The sequence below is a fragment of the Lathyrus oleraceus genome, chromosome 2 (assembly GCF_024323335.1).
Source record: "Lathyrus oleraceus cultivar Zhongwan6 chromosome 2, CAAS_Psat_ZW6_1.0, whole genome shotgun sequence".
In the NCBI taxonomy this organism is placed as follows: domain Eukaryota; kingdom Viridiplantae; phylum Streptophyta; class Magnoliopsida; order Fabales; family Fabaceae; genus Lathyrus; species Lathyrus oleraceus.
This window is the reverse complement of record NC_066580.1, coordinates 412,986,094-413,007,111: the sequence shown is the minus strand read 5'-3', so window position 1 is coordinate 413,007,111 and position 21,018 is coordinate 412,986,094. Positions and strand designations below refer to the sequence as shown.

The 21,018-nt window shown below is 33.2% G+C and overlaps 1 protein-coding gene across 1 annotated transcript; it reads right to left on the bottom strand.

Moving 5' to 3' along the window:
• Positions 1 to 16,221: 16,221 nt before the first annotated feature.
• LOC127119794 (uncharacterized) lies at positions 16,222 to 20,099 on the bottom strand. The gene is made up of 9 exons (XM_051050117.1): positions 19,717 to 20,099; positions 19,356 to 19,571; positions 18,803 to 19,288; positions 18,537 to 18,722; positions 18,202 to 18,330; positions 17,877 to 17,936; positions 17,630 to 17,704; positions 16,946 to 17,376; positions 16,222 to 16,878 (listed from the first exon to the last, which is right to left on the bottom strand). The coding sequence occupies exons 1-9, from the start codon at positions 19,964 to 19,966 to the stop codon at positions 16,273 to 16,275; spliced, it is 2,439 nt and encodes an 812-aa protein (XP_050906074.1). The 5' UTR covers positions 19,967 to 20,099; the 3' UTR covers positions 16,222 to 16,272.
• Positions 20,100 to 21,018: the final 919 nt, after the last annotated feature.

Here is a 21,018-nt window from a genome sequence, read left to right as displayed (position 1 = left end):
TAACATACTGCGCGTTTTGTTATTTCACTATCTGTTATTTTCGTTCTTTTTCACGTTAGGGTTCTAAGGCGTTTTCCTTCCACCTCTGTTAGATCTACATTATTACTGCGCGTTTCCTCCTTCTACCAATCAAAGGTACACGCTTTGCCCAATTTCTGTTTTATGTTATTGCTTTGTTTTAACTTTGCCCAATTTCTGTTTTATGTTATTGTTGTCTATGTTACGTTTGTTTCGACCTGTAAAGTTTCAATATTCATAGTCATTTAAATAGTTTGGGTTTATTAGGAAATTGACGGTTGGTTTTTAGTGACCATGATAGCGCATGCAATGGGACTACATTACCCAGTAGTTAGGGTTATACGACCTATGAACATATGATTTTATGTCAACACCAGTATCATTAGAAACCTAGGTCCGAATGTGTTTGAACTCTTCTGAAATTGTTTTTTGTTTATTCTAATTAGTAATGGATAATACATGGATGTCTTCCAATCGATTGTCGAGAGAGTACGAGAATGGGGTATCAGAATTCGTTAAGTTTGCCGTTGCGCACGCCGAAGACCCCAGTAGAATGATATGTCCTTGCTTGGGTTGTTGTTATGGGAAACGGGTTGACGTAGTTCAGTTGACATCGCATCTAATGAGGCATGGAATTGATCGAAGTTATACATGTTGGAATTTGCATGGTGAGAAAAGTAACGAGAATGTTGAACCGGGGGATAGTACGACATATGCCTCAAACTATAGTGGCGCAGATACATACGATTGTGATCGAGTTGAAGAGATTGTAGAAGCACTTGAAGGAGATCTTAAGGATTGTCCCGAAATGTTTGAGAGGTTGGTAAGTGATGCAGAGAAACCTTTGTATGATGGTTGCACTAAATTCACAAGATTGTCTGCGGTATTAAAGTTGTACAACTTAAAGGCGGGCAATGGATGGTCGGATAAAAGTTTCACAGAGTTATTAGCCCTTTTGAAAGATATGCTTCCTGAGGATAATGTTCTTCCCAATCGAACATATGAGACCAAAAAGATGTTGTGCTCTATTGGCATGAGCTATGATAAGATACATGCATGTCCAAACGATTGCGTTTTGTTTCGAAATGAGTATGCATCGTTAAATGAGTGTCCTAAATGCGGTGTCTCGCGATATAAGAACAAGTTGTCTCCAGCAAAAGTCTTGTGGTATTTTCCTGTTATTCCGAGATTTAGACGCATGTTTCGTAGTGAAACCGATTCAAGACACTTGACCTGGCATGCAGATGAAAGAATCATAGATGGAAAGTATCGACATCCGGCAGATTCACCACAGTGGTTGAAAATTGATAATGATTATCCTGAATTTGGAGAAGAATCAAGAAACCTTCGCTTGGCATTATCTACTGATGGAATGAACCCACACGGTATCCAGAGTATCTCACACAGTACATGGCCTGTGATTATTATGATTTATAACCTACCTCCATGGCTATGTATGAAGCGTAAGTACATGATGTTGTCTATGTTGATTTCTGGACCTAAACAACCAGGGAATGACATAGACGTGTACTTGAAGCCCTTAATCGAAGATTTAAAGATTTTGTGGGAGACCGGTGTGGAGGTTTATGATGGATATAGGAAAGAAAGTTTTAACTTGAGGGCGATGTTGTTTGGCACAATTAATGATTTTCCAGCATACGGAAATCTATCAGGGTATAGCATAAAAGGTCAATGTGCGTGTCCTATTTGTGAAGATAAAACAGATTGGAAGCGCTTGGAGTTTGGTCAGAAGAATGTCTTTCTCGGTCATCGGAGATTCTTAAATTCAAATCATCACTACCGTGGATGGAGAAAGGCGTTCAATGGAGAGACAGAACAAGGCAGAGCTCCACCTATATTGACGGGTGATCAAATTTTTGAAAAGGTGAAAGATTTGGATACTCAGTTTGGCAAGCCTTTTGCCCACACACTTGTCAAAAGTGGGTGGAAGAAGAGGTCAGTTTTTTTTGAATTGCCGTATTGGAAGTCCTTGTATGTGAGACATTTTCTTGATGTTATGCATATTGAAAAAAATGTATTTGAAAGTGTTATTGGCACGTTACTCAATATACAAGGAAAGTCTAAGGATGGCCTTAAGGCAAGAAAGGACTTGATAGCGATGGGAATAAGAACTGAATTAGGACCCTTGAAGAAAGGAAAACGAACATATCTACCTCCTGCTGCTTATACTCTATCTAGAAAGGAGAAAAAAACATTGTGTAAGTTTCTAAGTGAAGTTAAAGTTCCAGAAGGGTACTCTTCAGATATTAGAAGACTTGTGTCTATGAAAGACCTCAAGTTAAAGAGTTTAAAGACCCATGATTGCCATGTTATAATGGAACATTTTCTCCCAATAGGTATACGTTCTATTCTTCCAGAAAAAGTAAGAAGCTTTATAACTAAGTTGTGTTCTTTCTTCAAGTCAATTTGCAGTAAGGTGATCAATCCTGCGATCTTACCAATGTTGCAAAAAGAAATCGTTATTACTTTGTGTGAGCTTGAAATGTTTTTTCCTCCATCATTTTTTGACATAATGGTACATCTAGTTGTTCATCTTGTGAAAGAGACACAATTGTGTGGACCAGCTTATATGAGATGGATGTACCCTGTTGAACATTATATGAAAATATTAAAAGGGTACGTGAAGAACCAAAGTCGACTAGAAGGTTGTATGGTTGAAAGATACATTGTTGAAGAAGCGATTGAGTTTTGTACTGAATATTTGTCTAATGTTCAGTCAATCGGACTCCCCAAGTCTCAGCTTGTCGAAAAGAAAGAAGGAAAAAATCTAATTGGAAATAAAATCGTGGCAGTATCAAGGGTCGAACGGGATCAAGTGTATTTGTATGTTCTGCACAATGAGAATGAGGTTGAGCCGTATGTTGAAATTCACAAGGATGTTCTCCGAGGTTTAAATCCCAATAGAAATGAAAATTGGATAGTACGAGAGCACAATCGATGTTTTATACCTTGGTTTAAGGATCATATTTATTCAAAGTATTATTCAGATCCCGCTTCAATAACAGAAAGGTTGAGATGCTTAGCATATGGTCCAAGTTTCCATGTTTTTTCTTATAGCGCATACGCGATTAATGGATACACATTTTATACCAAAGAACAAGATGATAAAAGTACTATGCAGAATAGTGGTGTCACCGTGGTAGCTGAAGCAATGCACATATCAAGTGTGAAGGACTTAAACCCCAAATTTGCAAATCTGTCGTATTTTGGTGTTATCGAGCGCATTTGGGTGTTTGATTATGAGAAGTTTCAGATTCCTATATTTGGTTGCAAGTGGGTTGAAAATAATAACGGCATTCGAATGGATAAGTCAGGATTTTTGCAAGTGGATCTTAATAGGGTGGGATACAAAGATGAGTCTTTTATTCTAGCCTCTCAAGCTAGACAAGTGTTCTATGTCAATGATCCGAAAAGTACGAAATGGTCTATAGTTCTTTTTTCCAACAAAGTAATTGATGAAAACACTGGAGATCAAGGTGATATTGATGTTGAGATTGAATCATTTACCAGAAATGATCAAGATGAGAATATTATATCAAATGATTCATATATTAGAAATGATCATAATGAGGGTATTTGGATCAATCCAACCGTCTGTGTTGTTAAGAGACATGTAGAACATATTCCAACCAAGAAAAGAAAGAGAACTTAGTGAAAAAGGTACAGGTCAAATGATTTTAATTGTTTTCTTTATTACAGGTAAAATGACTTTTATGATTTTAATTGTTTTTACATTTGTCATCTGATTTTAATTGTTTTCTTTATTACAGGTAAAATGACTATTATGAAGTCAATCATTCGTGCAAGGGGCAAGGGATACTCGAAAGTATCAATTGATATTTGTTTAGATGGAGATGTTCCATTGTCGTCAAGCCTCATTCGCGTAGATGATGATGCTGGATATTTGAAAGTATCCCTCTACGACAATGGAACATGTCCATCTAAACAAATATCAATTCTATCTTCAAAAGATAAGAGACCAAAAATACAAGGGGATTACGCAGCAAATCGAGTCAGTTGCATCAAAAAAAAAAGGTATAAACACAATTATATGATATTTATGCATAGAAAATGTTAATTCTTGATCTTATACATCACCTAACTAATTTTATGATATTTTAGGTTCATGCTATTGATATTGAACAAAAAGAGGTTGTTGCTAAGAAGACTGCTGCTAGCAAAAAAAACATACATCTCAGAGATGCTTTTGCTACTTAGTTTTATTTCTTTTTAAGTTATGAATTGGTTGTATATTTAGAATCTTTAGAAGTTAAACAATTATATATCAGTGGATTGTTGTATATGTATGGATTGTTGTATATAAGGCTTGTTGAATGCAATGTGTGAAAAAGGGCTTCAAATTATACAGTTTTGGGTGTACTGCTTCAATATACAGGTTGTCTAAAATAAATAAATAAATATAGCGCTTTTTAAAAAAAAAAAAATTAAATAACCACCCACTTTAGAGGGCGCTTCCCAAAATAAGCGCCCTCTAAACCCTTTAAATTTCCACTTTAGAGGGCGCTTTCCAGTAAAAGCGCCCTCTAAACCCTTAAAAGTTTCCACTTTAGAGGGCGCTTTCCAGTAAAAGCGCCCTCTAAACCCTTAAATGTTTCCACTTTAGAGGGCGCTTTCTTTAAAAAGCGCCCTCTAAAGTGGCCCTTAAAGGGCTTAAAGAGCCACTTTAGACAGCGCTTTCACCAGGAAAAAAAGCGTTGTCTTTACCTATGCCAGCGCCAGATTAGAGGGCGCTTTAAAGCGCTGTTATAGGCCAAAAAAAGCGTCCTCTTTTCCCTCTTTTGGCGTAGTGATTTGATTGACAAAAAAAATTAACCAACATATTAAGCAAGATGTCTTGACTTAATGTGAGACATCCTTTCTCTCTTTGACTTTGGTGTGTATGCTCTATCTGTTTGAATATCGGTTCAGTGTTTTGATCCAAATGTGTTTCCTTTTTAGTTCAAATAGAAGTGTGAATAAATGTGTATTATTTGGAAAAGCTTTTTGATTTGAATTCGTTTGGTAAAGATTCTAGAAAATCTTAAATTTGTCTGGAAAAGATTTAATTGGATTTGATTTTGTTAAAAATTCCAATTTGGTTTCAATGGAGAAGATTGAAATTGAGCTTTTTAGATTCAATTGATTTTTGTCAAAATTCTATTGACTTTTTGTAACACCTTACTTCCCGACTCGACAAATAATTAAATAAAACATGTATAATATATAAATTCTTTAAGTAGGATACTACTTAAACGCCAACAAAACATACATGAACCGCATAATTGAAAATTAAATCATTTGATAAGCAGCGGAAATTATAAGATACTTAACATTAAAAGTCTAAACAACATTAGTAGTTTAAAAAGTGATTAAATATCCAAATAATTGAAAAACATATGCAACATAAGAAAACAAATAAAAGAATATCATGTTCCCCACGTGTTACATATAAGAGTAATTCCAAATATAAGATTCATTCGACAAGCAACTAAAGAGGGACAACGTCATCCTCAACATTAAACTCATACTCAAGTACATGATTGTATGTACTCTAGAGGAGCACATACGCAACAACATAAAAAGGGGGCGAGAATACATTCAAATAATAATCGATGCACAAAAACCATCAGGGTAGATTCACATGCTACAAAATTATGCACATAGCAAATATGCACCATAATATCATGTATTCACATTTCACCCACTTCACAATCAAACTCACACCAATCCATACAAGATTTCTCAACAACACTCAAACATCTCATTTGTACAACCTTTATGTAATGTGATATAGACTCAACTCATACTCGTCACAGTCCCCCTCTCTAAATCGAACTCGCAACTCAACTCTATATGGTGCGGTACCGACTCAATATTTGGTGCTTCATGCGAACCGGATCCTAATCAGTGACGGAGTTAGAAAGTCTAGTTTGCGGGGGCAAAATTTTATATAAATCTGTAAAATAAAAAATATTAATCTCTTTATTTTACAAGGATCTTTCACATTATTTTGTCCTTTAATAGAAATTATTTACAAATTTTTAAATGCATTAATTATTATTTTTTTCAAATATATCCTTTATTAAAACCATCAATTTATTTTGAAAAATAAAAATTCAAAGTAAATATATTTAAAAATAAATGATAACTTGCTAATAGTTATTCACAAAAAATATATAATAATTATATTAAAAGTTAATTATTTAGAAATTAAATATTTTTTGTGATTTTTTTTTATTTATAAATTTTATCAAAAAAAATTATTAATGATTTCTTATGATTTAAAGGATATATATACTTAATATAAAAAAATATATATTATATTATAATTATTTAAAATAAATATAATAATCTAACATCAATGGTAAGTTATTGAAATACCACTCATATTATTGTAGAATTGGAGAAAGATTGTGAGTTAGAAATAGTTAGTTAACATTATACATTATACTATAATACTACAAGTTAAAATTTTAAGTGGGGGCATGTGCCCACATATTGCTTAATGTAGCTCCGCTCTTGGTCCTAACATCTGAACCCTGAGCCCTTACTTTGAGTTTCAAACCTCCATTCTGAGCTTGAGACAAGTCACTAGTCTCCTATCTGAATTCGTGATCCGTCTCTTTCACAACAACGATAACATATGAAACATGACATGTAATAATGCAACAAAAATAACATAATAATGAATATAACCTTACTATGAGTGTAAACAATCATACAACATAGCAATGAATACAACCCCATTATTGACTGTAAACCATCATGCATTCAATACATCACCAATAGTTCTCACTCCAAATTATTCATCTCATCAATTCATTAGGAAGCCTGTACACTAGTTCACATAATTAAACTTGTATTTCACCAGGTATATTCACACATCGAACATACATTTAAACATCGTTCAAACATATTAATTTATCTCATTGAACTCAACCAAACAGCAACCAATAGTCATTGGAATCGAAAAACAAATCGACAATTCAACACAAAAAAAACACCCATGTACTATCATCCTCGTCAGGCCAGCATAGCAGCCCGTTGGGCGAAGGCTCGTTGTGCGAGATCGTCCAGACCAGCAAAACTAGAACATGATTTTTCCATTGTAGAACCTCCAAACTCCTCCAATTTAATTCCAAATATCCCAAAACAACACAAAATTGATACATATATGATTAACACATATTAGCACATTATTTCCCATTAAATTAACATGTTATTTCATCATTTAACCATAAAAATTCAAATTCATGATTATACGTAAAAACTCCTCAATTTCAACACAACACTTCATTCATGAGCAATTCAACATGAACAACAGACCATACAACTTCAACCAATAATTTTCATCAATTTGTTGCATAAAAACATAATTGTATTCATCGAACTCATCAAAATCTCAATCAAAACAAAAGAAGAAAACCATATTGGAGGTTAAGGGAAACCTATATATCCTTTCATGATTAAGGCACCCTTAGATGAATAATCCTCCTACCTTATGAATTCAACAAGCAAAGCAAGAAAACAAACTCTTCTATGATTCTCTTTTCTCAAAGCTCTAGCTCTCCAATGCCTCTTGCTCTCTTTTCTTATCTTTTTCGTGTTGTTGACAATTGCTCTCCAAAAACCTTATTTTCTATTTTCTAATTATATAACAACCTACTTAGTTTCTTTATAATTGTAGTTTTGCCCCAACTAAACATAAGCTTCTCTCCACTAACCACCTAATTCTCTTAATTTACAAAATTAGCTTAACTTCTCATATTCTACAAATTTTCTATTAATTTAATTAATTAAACCCCACATAAACTATTTAATTAAGCACAACTCACCACAAATGTCAATACCATCCAAACACGTCATAAAATCACATAAATAATTGTTTAAATTAATTAATTAAATAATTAGAAAAACGACTAACTAAATCAGGGTGTTACACTTTTCGGCTGGATAATGGTTTTTATTTAATGAGATGATTCTTCTTGTTTGAAGACTCACTGTAACAGCCCATTTTTTTAGTATTTAATTATTATACTATTATTATTATATTTTAATTTAATTATGTGGAGTGTTAATTAATTAATTGGGGGTATTAATTCATTATCTAGTGGATATGAGAAATAATTAAATAATTGAATTAATTAATTAACTTGGTGTGCATAGTGAGTGGTTAATTATTTGAATTTAAATAGAGGTATTTAAATATTAGGTATTTTGGGCCTGGTGATTAAATTAGAGGATTTAAGCCCAACTAGAATACTATTATAAATAGTAAGAGTGAAGGAAGTGAGAATTAGAATTCACTTGAGCATTGAAGGCAATAGAGGAAAAGGAGAGGAAACGTAAAAAGGAGCTAGGGTTTCCATCAGATTGACGAGGTAAGGGGGGAAATCCTTATTATTTTGGGTTAGTATGATTGGGTCAATGGGTAGGAACATGTTTTAGGTTGAAATCCTTAATTGGCATGGTTTTGGAATTATTAGGTCTTGATAAATACTCTTGAATTGTGATGATTAAATTATGCTAAAACTGTGAATGAATATATATTTGGATGAGTCATAATTTTCTGAACGTGTAGCTTTTTACGGAATCGAAATCGGAGGTCCAGAAGTCCTCCAACGATGAAAAATGCGGGGAAATCTACATTCTGTTTCGTTGTTAGCGCAGGAACAGCTTTCTGTTTTGCGTTAACCGGTTAACCCAGGGTGTTAACCGGTTAACACTGTTATGATAATTGAAAAATTACATTTTGTCTTGCGTTAACCGGTTAACCCAGGGCGTTAACCGGTTAACACTATTAAAAATTGCCAAGAAGCGCATTCTGTTTTGCGTTAACCGATTAACCCAGGGCGTTAACCGGTTAACACTGTTTGAAAAGTGAAAAATTGATATTTAAATGTTGTGTGCGTTTTGGAATGGAATCTATGTGTACATATTTGATGATTGACCTATATTGGTGAATAATATATTGTATGAATGTGTATGTATACCATTATCGAATTGTGAATGATTTATGGTTATGGATGTGTATATGTAATCGTAATTGATGTGTTGTGATGAATGTGTATATGTACCAATTGTGAGTCATGGTGATATGTGGGATGTTAAGACGATATATAGATGGTCTTAATTGCATATGTGTTGGTATGTGTGCATTCATTCATAGCATGGTTGACTTCATTGTGGAAGTGGTTAAGCGGTGATCCTTCATTGGAAACAGACGTAGCAGATGTTAATCCTTAATTGGGATTAGGCGTAGTATTTAAGCGGTGATCCTTCATTGGAAACAAACGTAGCAGACGTTAATCCTTAATTGGGATTAGGCGTAGTATTTAAGTGGTGATCCTTCATTGGAAACAGACGTAGCAGACGTTAATCCTTAATTGGGATTAGGCGTAGTATTAAGCGGTGATCCTTTATTGGAAACAGACGTAGGGCTTTGGTCTTGTCCGGATCGGAAGCGTGGCATGGATTCTAGATATTGAATCGGAAAGCGGTGAAACTTTGAGTTCACATTACGGTACCACATGCATAGAGTCACATTGTCTTGCATTAAGTCGTTTATAATTATGTGATAATTAATGTGAGTGTGATGTATGTTTGAAATATGTGGAATGATTGTCTGTTAATATCATTGATATAATAATACAAAGTGTGATGAATTCTTAAATTGTGTTTTAATTCATTGTGCCTTATTATGCTATTTCATAATAATTTGAATTCTCACCCTTTCTGTTTGAATGTTACCTTTACATGGGTATCGTGCAGATACTACAGAGTAGTATTGCTGGCGTAGGTGGACGGTAGCTCGCTCAAGATTAGCTGGAGAGTTTCCGTATTTAGTTTAAAATTAGGTAATGAGTCAATGCTCTGGTCATGTAACACTGGGTAGATTAGTTGTATTGAACTCGTATCTTATTTGGATATGTTTTATGTCATTAATTGTTTTATTTTATTTGATCATGGTATGGGACATGGATCATCTTATGAAATACATGAGTATTCTTTATTTTCCGCTGCGAACGCATATTGCTTGAATATTCATGATGAGTGAAATGTGTTATTTTGAATGACCAGGTGTATTGTTGGTTTTTGAAAAGTTTTAAGTTTCGAAAACGTCGATGTAACGCCCTTTTCTTTATATGCGTGCTTATTTACTCTGATTATATGCTAAATAATTTGGGGTAGAAAAAGGGGTGTTACACTCACCTCATGAAGCTTTTAGTGCATTGTTTTCTATTCCTATTGAGTTTTTGTATTTTTGTTGCAATACTTTATTCTTGAGTGACTTTCTTATTTTAGAAGGATATATTATTTAGTTTGTAACTTTATGGTTTATCACGCCACATATAATTGTCATCTTGTGAATACTCGGGAGAGTGCTTAAGTGAAAGTGAGGGGTCTCAGTTTCATGGATACCTTGGGTCAAAATTCATGGATAATATTAAGAAAAAAACGCTTAATTGGGAGAGTTCAGATAAGACTTTCGTGTAATATTAACTATTGATTTTGTGGATTTCCTTTCATAAGCCTGATGTCCTTCATATGTATGTGATGTTGCACCAAGCCCAATTAACAATTATATGTGTTATTTAATTTGTTTATTTGTTCTTCCTACTTCTACTTCATATTATTTCACACATTGTCTCAATATTGTGTGTGACATCTTTTCGCTTATTAAAAAAAATTCAATTGGCATAAGAGTAGGCACTCTGTTCTGGTTGGGTGAGCTCCAAGATTTTCGTTGATCAAAGTGTTATCTTGGAAATACTAAGTGGTTATAGGGGATATCTTAAAGTTTGTAGTTATCTGCTTCTCAAACGTTTATCTTCTCTGAACCAATGCTTTATTGAGATATTACAAGGAGAAGTGTAAGTGTTTTATCTTTCTATATAAAGTAAATAAGTTCTTATGTTCTTAGAAGCTCATACCTTCTTCGTGAATAATGGAATTTCTTTTGATAATCCTTTTCGTGGAGTCAATTTATTTCTGGGTTGACTGCCTCTTAAGCCCTTTTATGTTTGAAATTTTTCTTTCTTTCAAATTTTTTGAATGTTTTTACAACAACTTTGACGAACTCTGAATACCAACGAGGATCCGATATGACCTCTTTGTTGGTGTTACATTTCTTTTGAAGGACTTCCAATAGACACTCGTTGTTCTTATCATACACCTTATCCAAGGAATCTTCTTTGAACTTCTAAATCATAGTATCAATACTCTGTTTTTAATGAATACAAATTCTACCATACAAAAGTTGAGGTCAGGTTCAACAAAGTGCATTGCCACATGGAAATTATCACCATCTACTTTCATTGGTGTCATTATCTTGTCGTCAAACACAACTATGCCTTCTTTTATTTCCTTTTTGATTGTATCCTTGAAAAAAATTCATAAATTAATTATGATGTCCAAAAGTGTTATGCATATTACAATATCTTTTTTTCCCTCTTATATATTCAAAAGAAGGGATGTTTTGGCATCCACTTAATAATATTTATCGATCTTTCAACAAAATATCAAAAATTTGATCAAACTTTACTAATATCAAATGCATACTTTTGTTAATTAAATTTTTGAGTTAGTACTCGACTCTATAGATTTAAAATTTAGGCATTTATAAGCTAACCCTGGTTTTAATTTTGTCAGATTAACACTTTGATAACTTCAATCATTATAAGAGTCATCTAACATTTTTTTACTCTATACCAAACCTCCCATTTTTCTTCATATTTTATTTTTAGAGATTCAATTTCTCAATCCTTTTGGCACTATATCTGTCAATTGTGACATGTCTTTAAGTTGTTGACTAGCTATTTTCTTTCGAACATCATAATTTAATTATGGCGAGGCCATTTGTACTAGATCTTATTTTAGAATCATGGTCAAGCATCTAACCTTTATTTTCCTAAACTTACTAATGTGATCATCAATAGACTCATTATATTTTCTTTGGATTTGGCTAAGTCTATGACATTAAAACTCAATTCATAGGCAAATTAATGAACAATATAAACATGTCTTTAGTTAAGGAGCTATGAATATGGTTCGTTTTCAATTAATCATCATTATCCAAATCTCCACATTCAATTTGGTATATGGATATGTGTTCTACTATTGACCCCCCATACTTCACCAGCAAATTTGGTGAAATTGAGGACTTTGGTTCCTCAGGAATATTCTGCTTGCAAAACATTATTTGAGAATGCATATTTATAATAATGTTTATTGGCATACCCTATGTTGAATCCATATTTGTTTAAAGCATTTTCTACGGCATTCTCAACATGTCCCCCTCAACATTGTTGAAGGGTAATTTAGTATTTTAGTATTTCGCCTACATGAAATTATTATTTGTGTACATATAATTCTATAGTTGTCAACAACTGTATCTATTGAGTATTATAGTGCAATGCGTGTGCAACCATTTTGTTGTACCGTTTTAGTATAGTGGTGAAAGTTTGTTATTTTCTATTCTTTCTCTTCTTCCATCTTCATCTTCTTCATCTTGTGTACCAACAATTGATATTTAGACCTCTGGTTCAGATCCATAGAGAAACACAAAGAAACACGAGTTAACGGTGAGGCGTTGTGTGATTGATTTCGTTTCTTGAGTTCGTGTGAACTTTTGATTGGAATCGTAACAAAATCATATTTCTTGATTCTGAGGGATTGGGAAACATTAGTGTTTGGTGAGATCTGAGTTTTGCACAAGGTTGAAGATGAAAAATGGTAATCTGAGTACCAAGCTTCCAATGTTTAATGGAAAGAACTAAAAATGTTGGATGATTAAGATGTGTATTTTGTTTGGCGCTCAAGATGTTCTTGATCTCGTCAATGAAGGTTACATTCAGGTTGCACTTCCAGCAAATGCAACGGATCCGCGGAGAAATGTTCGGCGTGATCTGAGGAAGAAGGATCAGAAGGCGTTGTTCTACATCCATCAGTGTGTGGATATGAACGTGTTCGATACAATCGTTGATTTAACAATGATTAAGGTTATGTGAGACATATTGGTACGGTGATGCATCAGTGAAGAAGGTAAAGCTTTAGTATTTACGTACGCAGTATGAGAATTTCAACATAAAAAACAATTAGAAGTTACCTGACTACATATCTAGAGTGATTCTGATCACAAATGAGATGAAGTCGTGTGGAAAAACTCTCTATGAAGAAAGTATCATTGAGAAGGTACTTAGATCGCTTACTCCTTAGTTTGATTTCATCATTGTAGCAATTGAACATTCTAAGGATCTTAGCACCATGAGGATAAAAGAGCTGCGAAGTAGTCTAGAGGCATAAGAATTATGTCTGAGTCAAAGAAGCTCTGAAATGGAGGTAGAGCAGCAAGCTCTGAAAGCAGCTTCTGGTAAGAAATATCATAAGCAGTCTTGGTCAGAAGCCAGGAAGAGATCTGATGGTGTTCAAAAGTCAAAAATATCAACTTTTGGAAGACAAAAGAGTGCTCGAAATGGTAATGAGAAGTATGACAAGAAGAAAGTTGAGTGCTACTATCATAAGAATTTTGGCCACTTCGCTACTGATTGTTGGTTAAACAAGGAAAAGAAGTCATAAGAAGCAAACATAGTCAGAGGAGATTATGATGATGAACCTGTGTTATTGATGGCTTATGAATTTGATGGTGATGAACCTGTGCGACTGGGAATTTCTAATTCTGAATGAACTCTGAATATGATTCAGAGTCAGAAGATGACTCTGAATATGATTCAAAGTCAGAAGATGACTCTGAATCTGAAGTCGAGTTTGATTCTGAATATGAGTCAGAATCAGAAGATGAGTCAAAATCTAAAGGTTCTAAAGAAGAGTCAGAATCTAAGGGTTCTGAAGATGAGTCAGAGTCAGAAGATGACTTTGAAGCTGAAGATGAGTTAGAGTCTTAAGGTGACTCTAAAGATGAAGAAGACTATGGAGGCGAGTCCGATTCTGAAGGTAAACCTGATTTTGATCCAGATTCTGATGATGATCCAAAATCTAGAAGCAATCCAATCTCTGGAGATGGAGCTTATGGAGGTAGAGCTTCTAAAGGAAGAGCTTCTGAAGGCGGAGCCTCTGAAGGTGGTCAAACTTTTGAGGGTGGTCAAGCATTTGATACTGTTCAAGAATCAGAAGGAGATTCTGAACAAGTTCAGAGGCCACAAAGAATCAGAGAAATACCAATAAGATTTGCAGAGTTTAACATGTTGCAAGATACTGAAGTAGACTTTGAGGGAGAAGTCGCCCAGTATGCCATGTTAGTAGACTCTAAACTAGTGAGTATTGAAGAAGCTCTCAAGAAGAAAGTGTTATTGGAGATCATGAAATAAAAACTTGAGTTTCTAAAGAGATTCGAGCTGTTGAATTGTAAGGTTGTTGTCACACTGTAAAAAAAATCACAAATTGAATTCTGATTTTAAAGGTGATGATGTAGATGCCACAACTTTCAAGCAGTTGGTTGGCTCTCTGAGGTATCTGTGTAATATCAGACCTGGCATTTGTTATGCAGTTGGAATGGTTAGTAGGTTCATGAGTAAACTAAAGTGGTCTCATTACCAAGCTACTATTAAGATTCTGATGTATATAAAGAGAACTCTGAAGTATAGAGTTTTGTTCCCTTCTGAAGAGAGAACTAATTCAAAGTTGATGTGTTACTCAAACTTTAATTGGTGTGGAGATAAAGTTGACAGAAGAAGTACTTATGGATATTTGCTTAAGTATTTGGGAAGTCTTATTTCTTGGTGTTCCAAGAAGAAATTCGTCGTTACTTTGTCAACCTGTGAATCAGACTATATTGCAGGTGTTGTGGTTGCATGTCAAGTTGTCTGACTTCTGAATTTACTTCAGGATCTGAAGATCAAGGTAAATAAGCATCTGAAGCTAATGATTGATAACAAGTCTGCAATCGATCTTGCCAATAACCCAGTGTTGCATGGAAGAATAAGCATATTGAGACTAAGTATCATTTTTTGAGAAGTCTGTTCAGAATGGAGTGCTAGAAGTTATGCACTGTAGCACTCAGAAGCAGATGACAGATGTTCTTACAAAAGCAAACAAGACCGATCAATTTCTCCACTTAAGGGATGAAATTGATGTTATTAGTTTTAATTAGTTAAATCCTGAATTAAGGGATAATGTTGAAGGATAATTCAGTATTTTAGTATTTCGCTACGTGACACTATTATTTGTTTATATATAGTACTATAATTGTCAACAGTTATATCCACTGAGTATTGTAGTGCAGTGTGTGTGCAACCATTTCGTTATAATCGTTTTAATAGACTAATGGAAGTTTATTATTCTCTCTTCTCTCTCTTTTTCCATCTTCATCTTCTTCATCTTGTACACCAACCAACATTATACCTTATCTAATGGATTAGAATATTTGCATTATTGTTTCTATTAGACATCATTACATTGAGAAGGTCAACTTGTGGCCTTTGTAAAACGTGGGGATATGGAATTCCTAGTTGGATGTCATTGTTCATCACCATATTATTCTTAACACCTTCAATTGTCGCCCACATAACATCAACGATTCTACTTAGTTGGGTAATCAATATTTATTATTCTCTCCGATTCTTTTTAATTCTTTTTAAGTGTTATTTTAACATAAATCTCTCTAACCAAGATAATAGATTATTATAAAAAGAAATTCCTATCTACCCTCATTTTATCCACCATTTACTTTATCTTTCCAAATAAAACTCACCAATACATGCATTCATTAAATCATTTATTTCGAATAATTAATTTTCAATTTTTTGTGTACATAACTAGCTCTCTTCCGTTGCATTTTTCAACAATCCTAAATATTGGGAATTAATTATTACTTTCTACAGGAATACGTACGGCATGCAGTGGAAATATCTAGGATTGGATTGAACGTTGTAGACATTTGATGAGTTATCATATTCATTATATTTTTTATTACTATCATCCATTTGATGTCTAAGAGACTGCAAAGTTGTTTTAGTAATTTAAGGTGGTGTGTAATTTTCCACATAATTTTGTAAGAATCCATTATTACTTGCTCATATATGGTCTGAATGTATCCATGCTCAACTTGTGTGTTTGTTTCGCACTTCTAAATATTTCTAAAACATGGCACATGATTATCGATTCTCTAAATGACAAATCACGAGAAACAGTAGAAAGTTTTCCCTAGTTGCTAGAATCTGAATCGTTGTCAAGAGTAAATAAATTTTTGAGGATTTTCAAGCACATACATTGTGGTCAGTTTTTGATTCTGCTGATGGGATTCTTCCTTGTAAAGTGAAATATTTGATACATGAGGGGCAGCTGCGATAGTACAAGAAAGGTAATTGGAAGACTCCCAAGTGACATGGTTGGTACAATAATTAACCACCTAGTGATTTTATATCCCTTTAAGATCATATCAATAGCAGCACAAAATGCAACTATCATGGAACAAACAGAGAGCACAAGGAACAAAAGACCAAACCATAACTTCCCGGGCAAGGTCCTGAGAAAATCTCTTTCAGCATAACGGGAGGTAAGAATCCCAATGAAAATCAACACCGAAGTGGTTGACGTGAAGAGAGAGAATGCGTCTGCTATGAGAAACGTAATGAACCTTTTGTCGTGCAAGAAGTTGGGCAAACCGTTACCATTGTTTCCGCCTGGAACGGTAAATGCTGCGGCGAACATGATGGTAGTGATGAGAGTGCCTACAATTGTGAACGATGTAGCTGTCTCTTTTGCCCATTTCTCTCCGTCTTTCACTAGCTCTTCGTGGCTTTCTGCTAATATTTCGTAAGGCTTCTTGCCGTCACCATTTTTGGCTTCTTTAAACTTGGGATGCACTACTTTCTCCACGGCCTGTTGTCATTATGATGTTAATTATATGAGTTATATTTTTGTAATAGTGTATATGTAGAATAAATACCTTAAACCATTGAATTTCTCTTTGCATTTGCAGAGCAGCACCGGGTCTTGTATCGCGATCAGAGGAAGGACCTAACTGTGCAGCGAGATGCAACAAGTTATTGCCAAACTTGTCTATACTATATCTAAATAACTCCTTCCCTCCAGGGAGACAGTGTATGAGTTGAAACACATTTTGCTTACGATGCAAAACTGCATGCGAAAATATGCCTCTATGGCAGCTATCAACGGCTGAAAGCAAATGAGGATTAGCCTCCCTCATGGCATTTATGAACTCAATTATTCCATTTTGGGCTCCATGCAACATGCTTTCGTATGCGGATGCCTCTTCCAGCCGTGAAGCACTAAAAGCTTTCACACTTCGGGAGAAGTAACACAATATACCTATAACTTCATAATGACTATATTTCTTGCCATATATTTTTCTGATTCCTGTCACAATTCAAAGCATATAATCAGTCTTTCACTTGTTACCTTAGAATTATTGCAAATATGATCCCTCTCTTCATCTTAAACCCAAAATCAATTTGAATTATAAAGCATCATCATTTAGTTATTCTAATATATTGTTCAAAAAATGAGTAAAAAGCTGATAATAGACCTTTTGGTGCTTAAATATGAGTCATTCATTTTAGTTATTTTAACTAAAGAGATGAGTTAAACTTTTGCATTTAATTTAACTTACCAAACATATTTAGCCATTTGAAACTTCCAACTAACAAGTATATAATTCCACCAAATATTATCCGAAGTATCACACCTGACAAATCAACCAATCAGAGTAAAAAAATTTAAAAAATTTGATTAAATTCCACCTGTGTATCATATATATATATATATATATATATATATATATATATATATATATATATATATATATATATATATATATATATATATATATTAACAACTGTTAATGAGAGACGACATACACAAATACTTTATGGGCCAAACGAGAAATATCAAAACCAACCATTTGCACGAAAGCCAACCTAAAAAAAAAGTTGAGTCATTTCGATATAGGTTATGTAGATAAGTCAAAGAGATGATTTTAGATCCTTTCCTTTATTTTTCTCTTCTTCTTTCTCCTTACTCTCTATCTTTCTCGGTTAATTTTACTATCTCTTTTAAAATAAAAATATAATCAAGAGAGAAGGAGAGAAAAAAGTGAAGGATAAGATTCAGGAAATATTATCTTTGTCTAATGAACTAAAATAAAATAAAACAATTGGTTATGATTTCGTTAGAAGTACGTACGTACGGAAGATTTTTTTAGTGTTCTTTTTCTTTCCTCATTAACAACTGCGATACGTGTTACCCTTTGGACGGAGTTTGCAATGTCAGGAATCTCATAGTTTCCTCTGAATTCTCTTTCAACACTCAAAACTGCATTCAACATATATATATAATTTGTTTGTGTTTGTCAATGAGGTTCATATCTATATATATAGATCCTCTCCAGCATCTAACTGTACTCACAACTATGATAGAGGATCCATACATGGTTTTTGTTTTAATCCAATGGCTCTCTATAGCCATTCTGATCATGTACCATAAAGTGGTTGTAGGTTGAGAAAAGTGTGAAAACTTACTATCATAAAAGAATTGTTCTAGACGACCGAATCGGGTGCCACTTGGGAAAGCCGAAGGCATTTTGGATAATGCAACTAAGGGAGAGAATTTATCAGGAAAGGATTGTCTAAGCATCTTTGGGATGGATAATGGTAACGATTCCCTGGGGAGATCCGGGTAACTGACGAGCAATCTTAACGCGACATCTGATAGATCAAATCAAACCGCACATTTGAAATAACGAAAATTCTAATGATGATATACAAAGTTTAAGTTTATTACTTACCAAATATTTCAGCAGTGATACATAATGAAAGAAGCAAAATACGTGAATTGTTATCTTGAGAAAGATCCGTTCTAGTGTAAAGATAGGTAGTGAGTTGTTTGTGTCCATTAGCAGCAGCCATAAGAATAGGGATAACATTTTCATTGTTCTGCAACACTAGCAAATTGTGACGGAAACCCTTATAATTATTTGTCTCGACCATGCATTTTGCCACATAGGTGTTTCCAGTATAACGAGCAACCAGAGCTAGAGCCGTGTCACCATTTCTGTCTTGCATATCTAATAATGTGTCTTTCCCTTTTGCCACTAACGTTTCTACGTTCCTCACATTTCCAGCAATCACTGCAACGTGAAGAAGTGTCCTACCTAAAGTCGAGGTCATGTATAATACATCTTCACCAATATCAGTGTTTTGAATATCTTGACCTCTCTCAACACGCCTGAACACATCTTTATGCAGTTGATCAATGCTACTCTCTAAATCAGCTGCATACCATTAAAATTAAAAAATAATAAAAAGTAAGGAGACTAAAATGTGTGTAACTATATGTACCTTGTTCAATATGGGCAGTGGCTTTTATCTCTTTGCCATATAGTATTCTCAAATGATTCCAGGCTTCTTTGGCGGTAGGGAAATGACTAATTTCATCCACAATCTCTCGTCCACATGATAGTTGAATCATATGCAAAGCTTTCGCATTCTTTGTTTTCCTTACCGCTTCAATATCAACTTCCCTCCAAAAACTTTGCTCGTCATAACAATCATATCCTTTTATATTTAATCAAAAATATCCAGTAAAATATTTGGACAGTATTAATCAGTATATTTTAAAATGCTAATAATAAATATGATAAAATGAATTAAAATTTACATATATTAACAAACACAAATTTATTTTCTATTTTATGTTCACCTTGCTCGATATCATTTTTCCCGGATTGTTTAAAGATACGGAAAACATTTCGAGTTCCAGCCTGCATCTTGTTGGAAGAGGAAGCATGATCAGTAAGAAGATGATTAGCGTCAACATTCAGGATGACATCGTCCCATAGACCTTGCCCCTGCAGATAGTTTTGTATAACACAGCTCCATCTTTCATAGTTGTCTTTATTGAGTGCTTGATGAACTATTCCACCGGATGCAAAATCTGTTGATTTCATCATACTTCCCCTTGATTTATCGTTATCTGAAATGCATCAAATAATTCATTATGGAAAGTTATGTAATTGCAATTCGGATCGAACTCATTGTAATTGTACTTATTTGCATATTAATGTCAACTCCGCTTTATGAAAGAAGGAATTGAGTAGGAGTAATATTCTATTATAAAGAAGCTACATGTATAGACATGCTATGATGCTTACTATATATATATATATATATATATATATATATATATATATATATATATATATATATATATATATATATATATATATATATATATATTATATATATATATATATATATATATATATATATATATATATATATATATATATATATATATATATATATATATATATATATATATATATATATATATATATATATATATATATATATATATATATATATATATATATATATATATATATATATATATTATATATATATATATATATGTAAAGATCTGATTAAAGGACAATAGTTTTATGTAATTTATTGAATTATCTATTTTTTTGTTTTTATTTTTTTATATTTTCTTTTTGAGTTAGATCTAACCCTCAATTTTACACAATTTTTCTTTTATTATATATTTTTCAATATATATCGTTTAATGAGTATAAAGAAGAATATTATAAATTTACAAGATGAAGAAGTAGAAAATAAGAAGAAAGTGAAGAAGATGAAAAAAAAAAAGAGGACGATGAAGACAATGAAGAAGAAATTAGAGAAGATGAAATAGAAGACAAAGAAGATGAAGTACAAAATAAAAAAGATGAAGAAGGAAATGATGAAGATGAAAAGAATATAAAGAAGATGAAATATAAGACGAAGAAGAAAATGAAAAATTATAGAATGAAAAAATGTGAGAAAAGATGTGTTTGTTTATAAAGAAATATGAAGATTTTTTTAAATAATTAATTTTTTAATTAATTTTTTAAAATAACTATAATTTTAAATAAAATATCAAATTAAGCATGTTTCAAATAAAAAAAATTGTTGGTAAGAGTAGTAGTCACTCTTAATGGTGCATGCGTTAATTTTTTGT